Raw genomic sequence first — 19,679 nt, 5'->3', positions numbered from 1 at the left:
TGCTCTTTGTTGATGCAGTGGTAGACTGTGTTAAATGACAACGGTTTTCCAAAGTATTCCTGAGCCTATGTAGCTATATTGATCACAGTAATATAAGCGCAACTGTTGTGAGACGACGAAGCAGCTTCTCATTCACCCAGAGGCAGAAGACACTTGTGTGAGCATTAAATACCTGCAAAACTGAGAGACAGAACAGTTAAGATGAGAGGCTTAAATAATTCGGCAGCAGGTCTAGTTCACCTCATTTAGGCGGATAATGTCCAGACGTGCTTATGCATGCTCGTTCCTCATCATCCAGGAGCTGGCGAGCTCTTTAAAGTTCTGGAGAGAATGCTTTTGAGAGCTCTCAGTGAAGACACAAATCTGAGATCAAGCTGTTCACGTCTCACTGCGCTGCTTCCTCCAGGTCTACCGAGAATAACGGATTTGTTATTAATATACGAACACTCAGAACAGACCTAGAGGGACCTTGTCAGAAGTGCTCTGCTTTTTTTTTGTATAAAAATATTGTTAACATATCACTGTGCTGAGTGCTGAATACTGATGTGGGCTTCTTTTAAAAGCTCAGCAGAACAGTAGCAGGTTCTCTTGTTGTTTGCAAACAAAGATGAGTAGTGAAGAGTAGTGGTGTAACCATGCACATTTCATGATGTACAGTAGTCGCCCCGTATTTAATAATATTAAATGAAAAATTACAGATATTGGCACACTGTTAACTTTGTTTGGAACAAAGTTTGGAACTTTGTAATACTGCAAATGAGGACAGACCTTTTTATGTATATGCACTTCAGCACACAATGGTTCTGTCTCTTTAACACCTGCAGTTAGTGGTGTTGGTACCTCCTTGTGGCTTTAAATAACACAATTGGAAATGTAAAAGTAACTGTATCTGTCAGTATGGCCCAATCTACTGCCAGAGTATAGCACTTTTTACAATTGACATTGTCTCAAAGCAACTTTACAGAATCCAGGACCAACAGACCAAAAACCCCTGTTGAGCGAGCCAAGGGTGACAGTGGCAAGGAAAACTCCCTTAAAATTACAGGGAGAAACCTTGAGAGGAACCAGACTCATCAGGGTCCTCCATCCTCCTTGGGTGGCCTGGAGAATAATTTGAATGAGTAGGATTTACACAAATCATACATACACACAATCAAATTGAACAAAAAGTTATAACAATCAAACAAATAATAATAATGTAAACAGTTGGAGTTCTTCATTATTCAGTCCAGTCTGTAAAATAAAGTCCCTAGTGAGTTCTGGACATTTTTTGGTGCAAACACGCCAGGTCTAGCAGGAGCTGCATTGTTGGCACAGCAGTCTCATCTTGCAGGCTTCAACTTCGAGTGGGTAAACTGGGTTTCTGCTCTGTAAGCTGATTCTTTGTAGCCATTAGCCAAGTAACTTTTTAATTTGCAAACTTAACTAAAATAGATGTCCACATACTTTTGTTTATGTACTGTAAAACGATGAATTTACTATATGCATACACAAAGAAAGTAGTGTTTATCAGCATCGCTTTGCTGCTTAGTTGATAGTTTAGTTTAGCTACTTTATGTGCAACAAAGCAAAACCTCAACCTCACTACTGGAAAAAAGGGTTAAACTAATTACTACACCTTCATATGGCATCTTATATTTTAAATAGTTTGTCCAACTAGTAACCACCTGTGGTGTGCTAATCTTCTAATAATATTCTATTAATATTAAGGACAGTAGTCTGTGGTTTGGAAAACAGCCATCATTTGTTTGTGTGACCACCTCATCTCATCTCTCTTTGTATAATATTGACTCTGGCACCCAGAAACATCTGTGGGAGTAAATTAGAAACCAGTCCTCAGCTGGATCTGATTGGACGTCTTTATTTTAAAGTGCCTTGTTAATTTTTATATTTCCTCTTGCAATACAGTAACGGTCCAGAGCTTGCCGGACGAAAGAGGGCACACAGCAGCAGTGAAGATGACTACGATGAAGAACACTGGGGGGCAGGGAGAAAGAAATCCAAGCAGCACAGCTCAGAAGCCAAACCTCTGGACACTGGACTCTCTCTGGTGGAGGATGAAGAGTTGGTGTTGCATCTGCTGGGCAACCGAAGCTAGAGAGTGTAATTCGTTCTTTTATTTAATGGACTGTAATTACACACGTTCTCCTCTTACATTTAAACGTTCTGTGATTTGCCTTTGAAATAAAACCTGATCATGTTCAACATTTTTAGAGCTGAGTGTATTTAATAGGAGCGCTGTAAGATCTTTTATATAAAAGGACAGTGGTAGCTCAATGGTTGAGGTACTGGAATACTAATCAGTTCAGTCCCTACTACTGCCAGGATACTACTGTTGGGCCCCTGAGCAAGGCCCTTAACCCTCAATTGCTTTCATGGTTTTTGGTCAAAATTGTAAGTCACTTTGGATAAAAGCATCTGGTAGCACTGTCGCCTCACAGTAAGAAGGTCCTGGGTTCAATTCCCAGGTGGGGCGGTCCGGGTCCTTTCAGTGTGGAGTTTGCATGTTCCCCCCGTGTCTGTGTGGGTTTCCTCTGGGAGCTCCGGTTTCCTCCCACAGTCCAAAGACGTGTAAGTGAGGTGAATTGGAGACACTAAATTGTCCATGACTGTGTTAAACTTGTGAACTGATAAATCTTGTGTAACCAGTAACTACCGTTCCTGACATGAATGTAACTAGTGTGTTAAACATGATAATAATATTATTCTAATAAATAATAATAATATTTTTCCCTTAAGTCAGAAAAGCTTGTACACTTTTAAAAGTGTATTTTTTATTTTTGTCTTACATTAGTTCGGTCCGGGTCCTTTCTGTGTGGAGTTTGCATGTTCTCCCCGTGTCTGCTTGGGTTTCCCCCGGGAGCTCCGGTTTCCTCCCACAGTCCAAAGACAAGTGCAAGTGAGGTGAATTGGAGATACTAAATTGTCCATGATTGTGCTCGATATAACCTTGTGAACTGATGAATCTTGTGTAATGAGTTATGAATGTAACCAAAGTGTAAAACATGACGTTAAAATCCTAATAAACAAACAAACACACTTTAGTTTCTATAAAGGTGCCCGTGAACAGCTGTTTAATGCACTAGTACACCACCCAATAGAACCACCAACCTGGCCGGGTGTCCAGCAAACACAATTGGCCGTGTATGAAGGAGGGAAGGTTGGGCGTGGTCTCTTCCTGCTGCTGCAGGGACGGGAAGAGGGGGGGGGACTTCAAATGGAGCGTGTGTGGTTCTCCATATGCATTATAGCTGTGTGTGGGAACTGAACACTAGCAGGTGATAACCAGCCGCAGATTGGGAATATGTTGAATGGGGTGGTTTCTTACTTCAGCAGATCAGGAACTGAGAATGCCTAGATTGGGAGATAAGGGGGAGTGGGATTCCAAAAATTAATAACTTACTACATACACTTTAAGAAAATTCTAGTAGAATTCTAAGTATCTCAAATCAGTTTGACCACAGGGATGGCTCAGACAGTTGTAGTGCATTATGGGTGCTAATCACTCACTGAAAGTGTTTCGAAAGGGCACTGAAAAGTTCAGTTCTGCACTTGGGTCATTTCTAAATAGCAGCGGACAGAGCGCATGATGAGAAACTAATCGTTAGAGCTAATGTGCAGATCTCTGACCCCCCGTCACAGAATGGAAAATAAAACGCTTCTTGAATGCAAATGGTAACTGGAGCTGAGGAGGATTCTGTGGTGAGAGGGAGTGAGTTTCTGTTGTGTTGTGTGGATTATTTGTACACAGTAATGTGCGTCTGTACACACTTATACTGATGTATGATTTGGAAATAAAAGATTTTGTTTTATGATTCTTTATAATGAATCATTTGGGCTGGTTTATCAAGTCGTGATCATGAGCTTGTAATGTTGTAACTGGTGGTCTGGTGCAGCAGACGGTGCAGTAGCCATCCTGCTTCAGGGTCAAACCATCATCTCTGTAAAGAGTTTGCTTTATTCTGTCTGTATCTATGTAGTTTATATTTTTGCTGGTAGGAGGTGTACTTTGATTTTAATTTTGCCTCCCAAAAAGTTCAGAAGGTTGATCAAGTCTGAATAGGAGTGTGGTGCCCTGTTCTAAATCGGGGTCCTGTCTATGGTGTGTTTTGGCTTTGCACCCAGCCTTTGAGTGGTGACCGTGGTCAAAATGACGCATTATTTAAAATGAATAATATAAATATTACAAAACTATTACATTTCTGATGTGTGTAGCTGTCTGTCAGGAGTTTGGCATGCCCTCTCAGTGTCCACATCAGTTTCCTTTGTGTACAGCAGTCCTGAGTGCTGAGTTATTGTTGCCCTCCCATGGATTGGTGCCCTGTCCAGGGTCTGTAGTCTTGCTTTGTCTTTATATATATATATACAGTATGTACTGTATATACTGTATTATGTATTTTCTCCCCCCTTTTTCTCCCTTTTAGTGCGTCCAATAGCCCAAATGCGTCATGCTTCCTCTCCACCAATGCCGATCCCCACCTACACTTTGACGAGTGCAATGCGGATCAGCTCTGTGTACGGAGAGACACACCCTGACAGCACCCTTTTCCCATCTCTGTGCAGGCGCCATCAGTCAGCCAGCAGAGGTCGTAATTGCATTTGTTATGAGAGAGTCCCTGTCTGTTTTTTTTAATATCCCATCCCTATCTGAACAACAGGCCAGTCATTGTTCATGTGGCCGCTCAGACCAGCCAGCAGACAGAGCTGAGACTCGATACAATGTACTCGAGATCCCAGCACTGGTTCCAGCGTGTGTTTTTTACCGCTGTGCCACCTGTGTGGCGCAAGATATAAATGTATCTTAGTTTGTGTTGCACACTGGTCTGCTATAAAGAAACAGTTTTCTTTATGCTGAGGTATTGTGAGAATTCTAGTCTTAGCAGTTTAGCTCAGGATTTAAAACCAGGCACCCTGGACTGATAACTTTGTGACATTCCATACTTTACACCCTGTGTGTGTATGGAAATAAGCCTTACTGGATCCCAGGCAGCACAAGCAGTGTCCATGAGTTTTTGTGTTTTTGATTGGCTAGACAAATTTTACCAGTCAAACAAATACACATAAATGAGTGCAGTTCACATGATGAGGGATTGTCATATCCCATATTACAGCTTGCATGGAAACTGACGTCAGCTCTAAATGCTACTTTTTACAAGCTACAGTTTACAAGCAGCTTCCCCCATGCCCAGACTTAAAACATCAATGTGTTCTTCCTGTAGTCATCACTAAAGTGCTCCATCTGACATTGTGTCCTAAGAAGATGCAGAAAGCTACCCTGCTGATTCAAATCTTAATAAAAGAACACATTTAGTACCACCTGCATCTGTAATTTACTTACTCGTATGTTTTATAATTTCATTTTGCACCTGTCTCATCTCAGTATTCCTCATTTAGCATTCATGAGGTTTGGTTTCTCGTTCACTTTGCTGTGATTATAGCAATACAGAGGAGAGAAAATCTGATTCAGATCTGAATGTTTTTCTCACAGCATAAAGGCCATCTACTAAAGAATATGGTTATCTGCATGCACAAGCTCATCTCAAGAGCAGAAATGAGCTGTGAGGAGAATTAAATCTCTTTTATGGTTTTGCACGTTAGAGACTTAATGTGTGTGTGCAAAACCGTGGCAGAGGGGTTCATTTCCCTTAAGTCAGATCACAACCTCTCTAGCGATGATCTAGGTAGGTGCCTTTAAGGTTGTGTGTTGGTCACTGCTGCTTTTTAAAACATCTTGGTGTTTTTACTTCATGCTGTTTAGAGTGAGTTGTTATCTCCATATGCATCTCCATAACATGATGCTACCACCTTCATATTTTACGGGATAGAAATACCACCAGACTTTGTTGAAACCAGAAAAGTTTTTTTTCTTCCATGTTTTCCATGAAAATGTTGAATCTAGAAATATCACTTTAAATGTCACCGCCGACCTTTACTGCCCAGTCAGAGTAACAGCTGGTGTCACCGTAACCTTTGTAACCAATTCCCCTCCTGCTTTATTGAATTGAGGTTAGAGAGGCTGCCTAACCTAGGCAGTCTGGCTGTAGTTATATTTTGGCTTATGATTATATTTTTGCATTAATCGGAGCTCTGCTGCTGCTCTTTTTATGAGAAGGCATCCTGCAAAGATCACTAGGGTTGGGCGAGGGTGAAAAAGAACCCAAAAGTAACAATGAGAAATCTGCAGAAATAGATAGGCTTGGCATAAATAGTGATAATGTGAAGAAAACCACTGCAGAGAGAGATATTGGGCACAAGGGTGGTGCAGCGATCAAATGCGCTAGCCCATCATCAGTAGGATAATGAGTTTGAATCTCAACTGTGCTATCTACCCGGCCAGGCATCATACAGACACAATTGACTGTCTGGGGGGGGGTATTTGTCTAGGTTCTTCATTTCTGCTGTGAATGGGACCTCCGCTGACAGCTTGAGGTGGCTGCAGTAGCATAGCGTGTCTCTTTGTATGCAGTAAGCCTCTCTGTGAGACTTCACCTTTGTCAGGTGTAATGAAGCTGCTGCCGACTGCCAGAGAGTCAGCGCTCTCCTCAGTCAGGGCACAGGTGATGCAGGCAGCAGAGGTTTTCAATCAGGGGAAATAGAAATCTCAGTTATGGACTGTTGTGAGAGGAGCATCATGGTTTGGTCTGTTTTAAATGATGGTGAGAAGTTTAATAGAGTGGCGTTACTGCTGCATAAAATATTTCATTACTTATTAAATACAAGAATTAATAAGATCAGAATGTTTATGAGTAATTAATGCAGAACTTCACAATCCTAACAGGTTCATTTTTTTTTTACTTTTTTATACTATTTGATCTGTTTATACACCAATCAGGCATAACATTATGACCACTTTCCGACTATTGTGTTGGTCCCCCTTTTGCTGCCAAAACAGCCCTGACCCATCAAGGCATGGACTCCACTAGACCCCTGAAGGTGTGCTGTGGTATCTGGCACCAAGATGTTAGCAGCAGATCCTTTAACTCCTGTAAGTTGCGAGATGGGGCCACCATGGATCGGACTTGTTTGTCCAGCACATTGCACAGATGCTGAATTGGATTGAGATCTGGGGAATTTGGAGGCCAAGTCAACACCTCAAACTCATTGTGCTTCTCAAACCATTCCTGAACCATTTTTGCTTTGTGGCAGGGCGCATTATCCTGCTAAAAGAGGCCCATTGTTGGCGCTTTCAATGGTGGACAGGGGTCAGAATGGGCACCCTGACTGGTCTGCGGCTATGCAGCCCCATACACAACAAACTGTGATGCTCTGTGTATTCTGACACCTTTCTATCAGAACCAGCATTAACTTCTTCAGCAGTTTGAGCTACAGTAGCTCGTCTGTTGGATCGGACCACGCGGGCCAGGCTTCGCTCCCCATGTGCATCAATGAGCCTTGGCCGACCATGACCCTGTCGCTGGTTTACCACTGTTCTTTTCTTGGACCACTTTTGATAGATACTGACCACTGCAGACTGGGAACTCCCCACAGGAGCTGCAGTTTTGGAGATGCTCTGACCCAGTCGTCTAGCCATCACAATTTGACCCTTGTCAAACTCACTCAAATCCTCACGCTCACCCATTTTTCCTGATTCTAACATCAACTTTGAGGATAGAATGTTCACTTCCTGACTAATATATCCCACCCACTAACAGGTGCAGTGATGAAAAGATGATCAGTGTTATTCACTTCACCTGTCAGTGCTGCTCATAATGTTATGCCTGGTTGGTGTATACCAAGCACAGCTGCAAGTCAGCGCTGTAACATGGCACATGGCTGGCAAACGTGTAATGAACTGTGTTTCCATGCGAGCAGGTCAGAATGACTTTTTGTATTTTAGATTTCGGGTTCATTAGGGATTCTGCATCCTGCCTGTGGAGACATTTTCCTCCACCACGAATAAACCATTTCAGCACAGAAGGGACATGGAAAAGTTCAGTTCAGCACCCAGAAATCTCGAAATAACAATGGGCACAGAGTATAATGGCAGGGCATTTGTCAGGGCTAATGCACAGATCTCGGGCTTTCGTCACAGATGGAAAATAAAACACTCTCTGCATGTAAATAGCAACCTCCTGAGAAGAGGATTTTGATTAAACAAAGGTGAGGGGGGGGGTTTGTCTCAGACATGCCTTTATTGCTTAGTGCAAAGCTGTTCTACACAGGATGGGATTGGTGCCTTGGCTTGGTATACCTCATTTATTGATGCGAGTAATTACAGAATATGGATCTGTGCCTGTGCCTCCTGGGCGAAGAGATGTGCTTGCTCGTCTGTCCGATGGGTGAACAGGGATTTACCGTACTTGGATCCTCTCATTGTCAAGGTGTAAGAGAGAGTAGCTTATAAGGCCTACTGCTTTATGAATGAGGGTTTGTTTCTACACTCATGGGTGCATTTTTAGTGATGCACCAGGACACAATGCATGTAAATGTAACACACAAAGGTTCAGTAGGTAGTGTAGGTGCAGCACTGCTTCCGGGTTCTAAGGGTCTGGGTTCAAATTTTGATTGTGGTCAGTTTCCTGTTAAATGTACAGTACATGTAAATAGAGCAATAACAATGGCTAAATTAAAAAAAGGTAATATTGGTGTCTGGAGCCTTCAGTCTTTAGTCTGTGATTGACAGGGCTCAATTGGCATGGGTCAGGTGGTGAAATATCTCTTCTCAACAAACATGCTCATTGTGATTAGCATTTTACCCGAACACAATCTAGCCCTAAACAATATGAGACAAGAACAGTCGTTTAATTTTCACACCAACTCTCATTTAACTAAACCTAACCATAGAAAATATAAATATGCTTCATGTTCATATAAAAATGTACATTTGGAAGAATTCGAATTCATTTTTATTTGTGAGGGATGAGCTGTGCATTACATGTACTAAAAGTAACTCACAGTAGTTGACCAAAACATAATAGACTTGCCTGCCAGCATCACCCAGGAAAAATACAGTTCGCAGTAATACAGTATGTATGTGCATGTATGTGCCCAATGTATGTGCACATGGGGTGCCGGGGTTTTGGGTCTTTTTTAAATAGCACCTCATCTAAATTTCATGTTACTTATTAAGCACGTCCATAAAAAAATAACACTTTTTTTTGGAAATTTACTTTACCAGGGATCCATGAAGAACCTTTTAAAGGTGTTTTTGTAGAAGGAACCATTATAAATTCTTTAAGGACCTTTGAGCCAAAGGAAAATCTTTAAGAAGGCTTGTATCAAAAGAAACAAAATGTGGTTCATGACACTGCTTTGAAAATCCTTTTTCTCACATTTTCTACATGTATTTTTGAGTGTACTTGAGACATATAAAAGCGTAGAATTTACTCTGATGTTTTTGAAGAACAGAATGTCACGGCTGGTAGAGTATTTGCTGCATAGCGAGCTGGGTCCTGAGTTATCCAGGATGTGTTCCTGCCTTGCCCAGTGTTTAGAGGTGGTGCTGGACCCACTGCAGCCTGGACCATGGTAAAGGGGTTTGTTAAAAAAAATAAAATAATGTAGGATAATTTCTTTATGCCTCTGGATTGCTACAGGACAGGTTTATTAATTGAACATACATGTTGGATGATATAAGATGCTTTGTACCTGTAGCTGTTATTATAACAGCCTGTTTAATCACCCTCCTGGATCGTCTGAGCTCTTCTGATTGATTTGTCTTCTAATGCGCTTCCAGTAAAAGCAGTATGGAAATGAGGTTACATCACCTGCAAAAACTACAGCCTTTTCTAAAGCATGAATCAACTGCTAAAATGTTTGAAACCTTACTTGATATGTGTACAAAGATAATTAAATCGGAAATATTCAACCCCCAAAGCAAAAAAGGATTTATAACACTAAGCTTTTCTGCAGAGCTCGATTTTGGTTTGAATTAAGTCTTTATTAGCTGATTGATACAGCAAATAAACAAAGAAAATTACTGATGTAGCATTTCAATATAGCAGGATATTTCAGTAATACTGGCATGTCATAATTATTATCCCTTACATAATACTGCTGATCCTAAAACCTTCTACTGGTCTGACCTAAAGTTGGGTCAAACATGATTAAACCACTGGGACTCTATAACAAGCCTTAATTTGCTTCAGCTGTGATGTGTTATTTACCACATAGCAATTTAAGTGCTGAGAGAATTGATTTATTTAATTGATTACCAATTGGTTAGATTAACAAATAAAAATTATAACTCTAAAGATAGGAAAGCACTGCTGCTATATTGAAAACTATATACAGTGTATCACAAAAGTGAGTACACCCCTCACATTTCTGCAAATATTTCATTATATCTTTTCATGGGACAACATTATAGACATGAAACTTGGATATAACTTAGAGTAGTCAGTGTACAGCTTGTATAGCAGTGTAGATTTACTGTCTTCTGAAAATAACTCAAAACACAGCCATTAATGTCTAAATAGCTGGCAACATAAGTGAGTACACCCCACAGTGAACATGTCCAAATTGTGCCCAAATGTGTCGTTGTCCCTCCCTGGTGTCATGTGTCAAGGTCCCAGGTGTAAATGGGGAGCAGGGCTGTTAAATTTGGTGTTTTGGGTACAATTCTCTCATACTGGCCACTGGATATTCAACATGGCACCTCATGGCAAAGAACTCTCTGAGGATGTGAGAAATAGAATTGTTGCTCTCCACAAAGATGGCCTGGGCTATAAGAAGATTGCTAACACCCTGAAACTGAGCTACAGCATGGTGGCCAAGGTCATACAGCGGTTTTCCAGGACAGGTTCCACTCGGAACAGGCTTCGCCAGGGTCGACCAAAGAAGTTGAGTCCACGTGTTCGGTGTCATATCCAGAGGTTGGCTTTAAAAAATAGACACATGAGTGCTGCCAGCATTGCTGCAGAGGTTGAAGACGTGGGAGGTCAGCCTGTCGGTGCTCAGACCATACGCCGCACACTGCATCAACTCGGTCTGCATGGTCGTCATCCCAGAAGGAAGCTGACGCACAAGAAAGCCCGCTAACAGTTTGCTGAAGACAAGCAGTCCAAGAACATGGATTACTGGAATGCCCTGTGGTCTGACGAGACCAAGATAAACTTGTTTGGCTCAGATGGTGTCCAGCATGTGTGGCGGCGCCCTGGTGAGAAGTACCAAGACAACTGTATCTTGCCTACAGTCAAGCATGGTGGTGGTAGCATCATGGTCTTGGGCTGCATGAGTGTGAGGGAAACATGAATTCCAACATGTACTGTGACATTCTGAAACAGAGCATGATCCCCTCCCTTCGAAAACTGGACCTCATGGCAGTTTTCCAACAGGATAACGACCCCAAACACAACCTCCAAGATGACAACTGCCCTGCTGAGGAAGCTGAAGGTAAAGGTGATGGACTAAACCCAATTGAGCACCTGTGGCGCATCCTCAAGTGGAAGGTGGAGGAGTTCAAGGTGTCTAACATCCACCAGCTCCGTGATGTCATCATGGAGGAGTGGAAGAGGATTCCAGTAGAAACCTGTGCAGCTCTGGTGAATTCCATGCCCAGGAGGGTTAAGGCAGTGCTAGATAATAATGGTGGTCACACAAAATATTGACACTTTGGGCACAATTTGGACATGTTCACTGTGGGGTGTACTCACTTATGTTGCCAGCTATTTAGACATTAATGGCTGTGTGTTGAGTTATTTTCAGAAGACAGTAAATCTACACTGCTATACAAGCTGTACACTGACTACTCTAACTTATATCCAAGTTTTATTTCTATAGTGTTGTCCCATGAAAAGATATAATAAAATATTTGCAGAAATGTGAGGGGTGTACTCACTTTTGTGATACACTGTATGTAAATGTGACTTAAAACGTAAAGCTTTAGAGCATGAAAGAATAGTTGAATTATGGATGTTAGCCCATAACCCCATGATATGGAGCTGCGTATATGCCAACAGTACAGGGTAATTAAACATCAACATGTAACAGAACATACTGAGTAATAATTTAATCTAATTGGCCAAAGAACTAAATCTGGATGCTTCAATAAGATAATCCTAAACATAAAGTCTAGAAAACTTGACTAGTTTCTTTAAAAAAAAACAAGGTTAATCTTACATGAATCTGCTGATTGAAATCTATGATTTTAAAATTGCAAAAACAATTTGCTTGAAAGCAATAAGGAGTAGATTTTTTGCAAGACCAAAGTTAAAATTACTGCTTCATTGTGAAACCGGTGGAAGCCTACAGGGATTTGTTTTGACAGTTTGAAAACATAAAAATCAGAAAATGAAGACCTTGCATTTTAGCTAATGATTTAAATCTGATGTGCTCACTTCTAAATTCTGTAGTGCCCTGGTCCATAACAAGAATCTAATATTCCTGGTTCAAACAGTTGGTCCTTCTTCATCTTTCTGCTGAGTGTTTTCAGCACTAGACAGCAGCAGCTCCTGTATACAATCGATTTGTAAATACAGGATTTAAAAAAAAAAAAAAAAATTCAATCTGCTTTTCTGTGTATTTAAGTGTGATCTGGCCATGAAATGTCAAACCAAAAATACATTTTACTTTTATTTTTACTTTCACAGGTTTTTGTGTTTTTTCTAAATGGATAATGTAAAATAAGTTTACTTATACATTACAGACACAAACCTATTTTCTACTAATGTGACTGGTTTGTTTTTTTTTTTTTTTTTTTTTTTTTTTTTTTTTTTTTTGCTGAATTTACCATATTGGGGAAAAGTATGAAATGTGTGCTGTAACACACAAGGTTTATTTTTAACACAAATGTTTGTTTGTTTGTTTATTAGGAATTTAATGTCATGTTTTACACTTTGGTTATACAGTCATGACAGGACAAGTAGTTACTCATTACACAAGATTCATCAGTTCACAAGTTTATAGTTTCACTCACAGTCATGGACAAATTTGTATCTCCAATTTACCTCACTTGCATGTCTTTGAACTGTGGGAGGAAACCGGAGCACACAGAGTAAACCCATGCAGACAAAGGGAGAACATGCAAACTCCACACAGAAAGGACCACCTGGGGATTGGACCCAGGACCTTCTTGCTGTGAGGCGACAGTGCTACGCCCTGATACAAATGTAACATGGAGCTTGTTTAATTGATTGGACCATTCAATGCAGCATGTTGGTTTTGGCTTAAATGTTTTCCAATACAAGAGATCAGAGCAGGACTTAATAGGTAATTGTAAGATCAATGTTAAATTAATTGTAAAACACAATAAATTTTGTGCTTAAGGTCCCTAATAGTGAAAACAAAGATTACTGAAATAATAGTCAATTTTAAAACCCCCAAAGACAGGAATGGCATCAGTTCAGTGCATAACTAATGCTGTTCTTACCTCACTGCAAGTAACAAAGTAGTACAAGAATCAGGTCTTTTTTATTATTATAGATTGTTGAAATTAAGGCATAGACAAAATTTTATTGTATTGTTTGATCAGTACAATCATCTTATTTGATTTAAAATTACAACCCATAAAGACATCAATAATAACTTATAATAACTGCTAAAATTATCCCCAGTGCCAAAACAACACACAATACAAATCAGTCACATTCACTAACCTATTGCACTGATTAGATTTGTTTGGATTAGGTTAAATCATTAAAATGATTGTCCAAGGTAATTTGGATAAATATTGTGGAATGTCTCAATATATGCTCAATAAGAACAATGGGCATTTAAATAGTACACATTTATTATATGGCATTTCGAGGGGTGAATCTTTTCTAGAGTGCTTAAGTGATCATTTATCAGTGGACACCCCGAGCTAGTGCTTAGTTTGACCTGTGATAGTGTGGAGACGTCGGGATGATGGAGGGTGACGTCAATGGTCCTGAATTCGTGCCTGAATTGTAAGATTTTCCATGCGCTCAATGTGTGGGTGTGTGGGGGATCTTGGAACCGGACAGGACTAAGCCCATCCAGATTTACCAGGTACCGACTAGAAGATTACTGGCATGGTGAAGAAGAATGTGAGCGCATAAATTTTTTTTTATTAGAATAGTAATTTATTCCTCAGTGTAATATTTTACGCTCCAGGTTATAGTGGTGCTTTGTGTGGTGTCGGTGGCTTTGCACAGCAGAAATCGGAACTTAGACTGGCATCTAAGGAGTGAACAGGACAATAGGACTTTATCTTGAGGAACACGGCTCTGTGATTGTATGGAGATGAGTCTGAGAAGCACTTGGCGCTGTTTGAATGGCACCTGCACAGAGAAAGTTGAGCCCTACCAGGCGCCTCTCTCCTCCACTTTTGCGCTCAGCCTGCTGGGCATCGTGCTCACCACCATCGTGGCTTTGTCCCTCACCACTCACCACTGCCAGAAAGGAAAAATCATGAAGCGAAAAATCCAAAGAGCTCAGGAGGAGTATGAGAGGGACCAGCGCAGTCTCGTCCCGCCCGCCGAAAAAGCGGATCCGAGATGCGGCGTCATTGCGCGTTCCGCCTCTGGACACACTGATCCTTCCCCGCTTCCCTTTCATCATACCACCGCTAAACACACCGATCCTCCGCCGTTTCCCGGCCACCATCCCGCCGCGGAACACACTGATACTTCTACGCTTCCCCGTCACCATCTTGATGCCGGGCATACCTGTCCTCCCCCGCCTCTCAGTCACTATCCTGCCGCTGGACAAACCGATACTCCCCCTTCTTCTCTTGGCCATCATCCCGCCACCGGATACACCAACACTTCACCGCTTCTTAATCCTCACCCTGCCACCGGACAAAATTCCACACCTTTCCCCGCACACATCAACGCTGTGGATCGGGGAGAACTTGAGGTTGTGGCTGTTTCATGATCAAAGTCTATGCTGCTCCTTTCCACATTACTGCTAACATCCCTGGATTAGATGTGACTATATCTACATTTTCTGTTCGATTATCTAAATAACACAATCAGAATTGGTGCAAACACCAACGTCTGAATATGTGAATGTCTGAATATTTTCCTTATTCGTGTAAACATTAAGTATCAAGAAGAAAAGCAGGTATAGAAAGAAGTACGGTCTGTGTTCTGATTATTTGGAGATCTGAAGGTAGAAGGGGCTTGTGTGTGTGAAAATATATTGCAGTCCATGTTACTGATGAACATTCATACAATTAATGATGTATATATGGTTGGGTCTACTTTTTTTTGCAAAATGTACATATTTCCCATGCTTACATTGGAACACGGGTATTACTAGACAAGCTGTGTGGGCAGGATCATTGGTGGTTGGTTGGTTGTTTACCACCTAAAATCTTTGGGTAAAATGTAAGAGTGTACCTTTGTATGTTTTTGGAGGTAGGAGTATCCATGGGGAAACCCAGACAGATAAAGGAAGATCATGGCGAACTCCCTCTGAGGCGAGAATGTTTTGTGGTGACCAGCTGAGCCACCCTAATGAACATAAAAGTTGAATATCTGGGAAAATGTGGATTATAAAGAAACTCATCAATCAATAAGTTTTTTTTTTTTTTTGCTGAATTTACCATATTGGGGAAAAGTATGAAATGTGTGCTGTAACACACAAGGTTTATTTTTAACACAAATGTTTGTTTGTTTGTTTATTAGGAATTTAATGTCATGTTTTACACTTTGGTTATACAGTCATGACAGGACAAGTAGTTACTCATTACACAAGATTCATCAGTTCACAAGTTTATAGTTTCACTCACAGTCATGGACAAATTTGTATCTCCAATTTACCTCACTTGCATGTCTTTGAACTGTGGGAGGAAACCGGAGCACACAGAGTAAACCCATGCAGACAAAGGGAGAACATGCAAACTCCACACAGAAAGGACCACCTGGGGATTGGACCCAGGACCTTCTTGCTGTGAGGCGACAGTGCTACGCCCTGATACAAATGTAACATGGAGCTTGTTTAATTGATTGGACCATTCAATGCAGCATGTTGGTTTTGGCTTAAATGTTTTCCAATACAAGAGATCAGAGCAGGACTTAATAGGTAATTGTAAGATCAATGTTAAATTAATTGTAAAACACAATAAATTTTGTGCTTAAGGTCCCTAATAGTGAAAACAAAGATTACTGAAATAATAGTCAATTTTAAAACCCCCAAAGACAGGAATGGCATCAGTTCAGTGCATAACTAATGCTGTTCTTACCTCACTGCAAGTAACAAAGTAGTACAAGAATCAGGTCTTTTTTATTATTATAGATTGTTGAAATTAAGGCATAGACAAAATTTTATTGTATTGTTTGATCAGTACAATCATCTTATTTGATTTAAAATTACAACCCATAAAGACATCAATAATAACTTATAATAACTGCTAAAATTATCCCCAGTGCCAAAACAACACACAATACAAATCAGTCACATTCACTAACCTATTGCACTGATTAGATTTGTTTGGATTAGGTTAAATCATTAAAATGATTGTCCAAGGTAATTTGGATAAATATTGTGGAATGTCTCAATATATGCTCAATAAGAACAATGGGCATTTAAATAGTACACATTTATTATATGGCATTTCGAGGGGTGAATCTTTTCTAGAGTGCTTAAGTGATCATTTATCAGTGGACACCCCGAGCTAGTGCTTAGTTTGACCTGTGATAGTGTGGAGACGTCGGGATGATGGAGGGTGACGTCAATGGTCCTGAATTCGTGCCTGAATTGTAAGATTTTCCATGCGCTCAATGTGTGGGTGTGTGGGGGATCTTGGAACCGGACAGGACTAAGCCCATCCAGATTTACCAGGTACCGACTAGAAGATTACTGGCATGGTGAAGAAGAATGTGAGCGCATAAATTTTTTTTTATTAGAATAGTAATTTATTCCTCAGTGTAATATTTTACGCTCCAGGTTATAGTGGTGCTTTGTGTGGTGTCGGTGGCTTTGCACAGCAGAAATCGGAACTTAGACTGGCATCTAAGGAGTGAACAGGACAATAGGACTTTATCTTGAGGAACACGGCTCTGTGATTGTATGGAGATGAGTCTGAGAAGCACTTGGCGCTGTTTGAATGGCACCTGCACAGAGAAAGTTGAGCCCTACCAGGCGCCTCTCTCCTCCACTTTTGCGCTCAGCCTGCTGGGCATCGTGCTCACCACCATCGTGGCTTTGTCCCTCACCACTCACCACTGCCAGAAAGGAAAAATCATGAAGCGAAAAATCCAAAGAGCTCAGGAGGAGTATGAGAGGGACCAGCGCAGTCTCGTCCCGCCCGCCGAAAAAGCGGATCCGAGATGCGGCGTCATTGCGCGTTCCGCCTCTGGACACACTGATCCTTCCCCGCTTCCCTTTCATCATACCACCGCTAAACACACCGATCCTCCGCCGTTTCCCGGCCACCATCCCGCCGCGGAACACACTGATACTTCTACGCTTCCCCGTCACCATCTTGATGCCGGGCATACCTGTCCTCCCCCGCCTCTCAGTCACTATCCTGCCGCTGGACAAACCGATACTCCCCCTTCTTCTCTTGGCCATCATCCCGCCACCGGATACACCAACACTTCACCGCTTCTTAATCCTCACCCTGCCACCGGACAAAATTCCACACCTTTCCCCGCACACATCAACGCTGTGGATCGGGGAGAACTTGAGGTTGTGGCTGTTTCATGATCAAAGTCTATGCTGCTCCTTTCCACATTACTGCTAACATCCCTGGATTAGATGTGACTATATCTACATTTTCTGTTCGATTATCTAAATAACACAATCAGAATTGGTGCAAACACCAACGTCTGAATATGTGAATGTCTGAATATTTTCCTTATTCGTGTAAACATTAAGTATCAAGAAGAAAAGCAGGTATAGAAAGAAGTACGGTCTGTGTTCTGATTATTTGGAGATCTGAAGGTAGAAGGGGCTTGTGTGTGTGAAAATATATTGCAGTCCATGTTACTGATGAACATTCATACAATTAATGATGTATATATGGTTGGGTCTACTTTTTTTTGCAAAATGTACATATTTCCCATGCTTACATTGGAACACGGGTATTACTAGACAAGCTGTGTGGGCAGGATCATTGGTGGTTGGTTGGTTGTTTACCACCTAAAATCTTTGGGTAAAATGTAAGAGTGTACCTTTGTATGTTTTTGGAGGTAGGAGTATCCATGGGGAAACCCAGACAGATAAAGGAAGATCATGGCGAACTCCCTCTGAGGCGAGAATGTTTTGTGGTGACCAGCTGAGCCACCCTAATGAACATAAAAGTTGAATATCTGGGAAAATGTGGATTATAAAGAAACTCATCAATCAATAAGTTGATATGTATATGCCAGTATAAAACAAAAGTACATATTCAGACTTTTATATTTATAATATAATCCCAAAATTTCTTGTTTGACCATCTATATACCACACATATGGATTGTGGGCGGACAGTAATGTAAAGAATCTGAACAGCAGGACAGCTGTGGATTACACTGACCATATTCTTAAACGCTGAGCTTGCATAGAAATGCTTAATATGGACATATGGAGCTTTTTTGGATTTGTATATATGCAAAACACATTAACTTATAATCACTAATCACTAATACCTTTATTCATTAGTGTTTTGTCATCTATGTATATGGACATATGAAACTACAAACCCAAAAAAGTTAGAACAGTATGGAAAAAATGTAAATCAAAGTATTAAATAAACTGTTTTAAATAATCAACTTTATTGTTTTTTGTATATACCTGCTCATTCTAAGTGTTATGACTGTTTACCACTTTTATCCTTTATTTTTCCTTTAAAGAATGTTATATAATTTGTTTTGGAGGGCACTTTATTATTGTTGAAAAGGCTTTAGCTGCTCAACAGACTGGGGTCTCTGTTGTAAACTGTGCTGCCCTGCAGGCACTAAAAATCATGCCCGCTAGATGGCGCCCAGTTGACCGGTAGCAATGTCGAGTTTCGAACCGAGGAGTTCAGAATCTCTGTGCTGGTAAACATTGGCTTTTTAACTTTGCAGTGGAAATCAGAATGGTCTTCTTCCCCTTTGGCCTAGAGAACATGCTGTCTATTAGGTGGACATGTCAACCGTGCCAGTGTGATTATATCCTTTATAGAAGCATCATAGGTTTTAATGCAGTGCCATTTGCGTGATAGAGGGCCAGGTTACCAGTTCTTATTACTTAAAAGCATCTCTGTAAAATTGTGCTACCTCTACCATATTTTGTAGGGACAATAGTGTTACCCCACCCCCCAACCTTGACAGTTAAAAATCCAATTTAGTTCATCAGAGCATGAGACTCTTTGCTAGGCACTTGAAGAATTTTGCATATAATGTATTGCAAATTCTTTTAGTAGGGTTTTCTTTCTTGCAGCTCTTCTATAACGGCTCTTTTAAATAAACACCATAGATATATTTAAGCCATTAATTAACCTAACTCATGTGTGTGTGAGTTTTCTTATAGTATTTCATTTTTCTTTTCGTTAACCAATAACATGCAGAAGGGAGAATTGGATAGTGAGTATGTAAGACTGCTGTGCCCGGTGATTGATTGGCACCCTGTCCAGGGCATATTTCTGCCTCAAACCAACCACAACCCCAAAAGAATCAATGAATGAACAACACCTTCTGTTGCAGCCACTGCCTTTGGCAACTTGGTGAGAGTGGCAGCTGGTGTCACAGCATTCTAATGAATGTTCTTTTTCTTTGATTTTACATGAATCACATTGTTTAATGAGGAAAACCACAGTTTCAGACGAGACAGTGTGTGCCAGAAACAGAAAGCAGTGTTCTGTAAAC

General features: G+C 40.9%; 2 protein-coding genes across 2 annotated transcripts in view; both read left to right on the top strand.

The window, feature by feature from the left end:
* ddx10 (DEAD (Asp-Glu-Ala-Asp) box polypeptide 10) overlaps positions 1 to 2,207 on the top strand; it is a 47,610-nt gene extending 45,403 nt beyond the window's left edge. Inside the window, exon 18 of the mRNA XM_063011937.1 lies at positions 1,909 to 2,207. Within this exon, the coding sequence (XP_062868007.1) occupies positions 1,909 to 2,098 (190 nt within the window). The 3' untranslated portion in view covers positions 2,099 to 2,207. The remainder of the gene's footprint in view (positions 1 to 1,908) is intronic.
* Positions 2,208 to 16,920: 14,713 nt separating this feature from the next.
* si:dkey-183i3.9 (uncharacterized protein C11orf87 homolog) lies at positions 16,921 to 17,559 on the top strand. The gene has a single exon (XM_063012167.1). It carries the CDS (start codon positions 16,921 to 16,923, stop codon positions 17,551 to 17,553), a length of 633 nt encoding a protein of 210 aa, XP_062868237.1. The 3' UTR covers positions 17,554 to 17,559.
* The last annotated feature ends 2,120 nt before the right edge of the window (positions 17,560 to 19,679 follow it).

This window comes from Trichomycterus rosablanca, chromosome 16 (assembly GCF_030014385.1).
Source record: "Trichomycterus rosablanca isolate fTriRos1 chromosome 16, fTriRos1.hap1, whole genome shotgun sequence".
Taxonomy (NCBI): Eukaryota; Metazoa; Chordata; class Actinopteri; order Siluriformes; family Trichomycteridae; genus Trichomycterus; species Trichomycterus rosablanca.
Note: the sequence above shows the minus strand (reverse complement) of the source record. Positions and strands in the feature narration are given on the sequence as shown.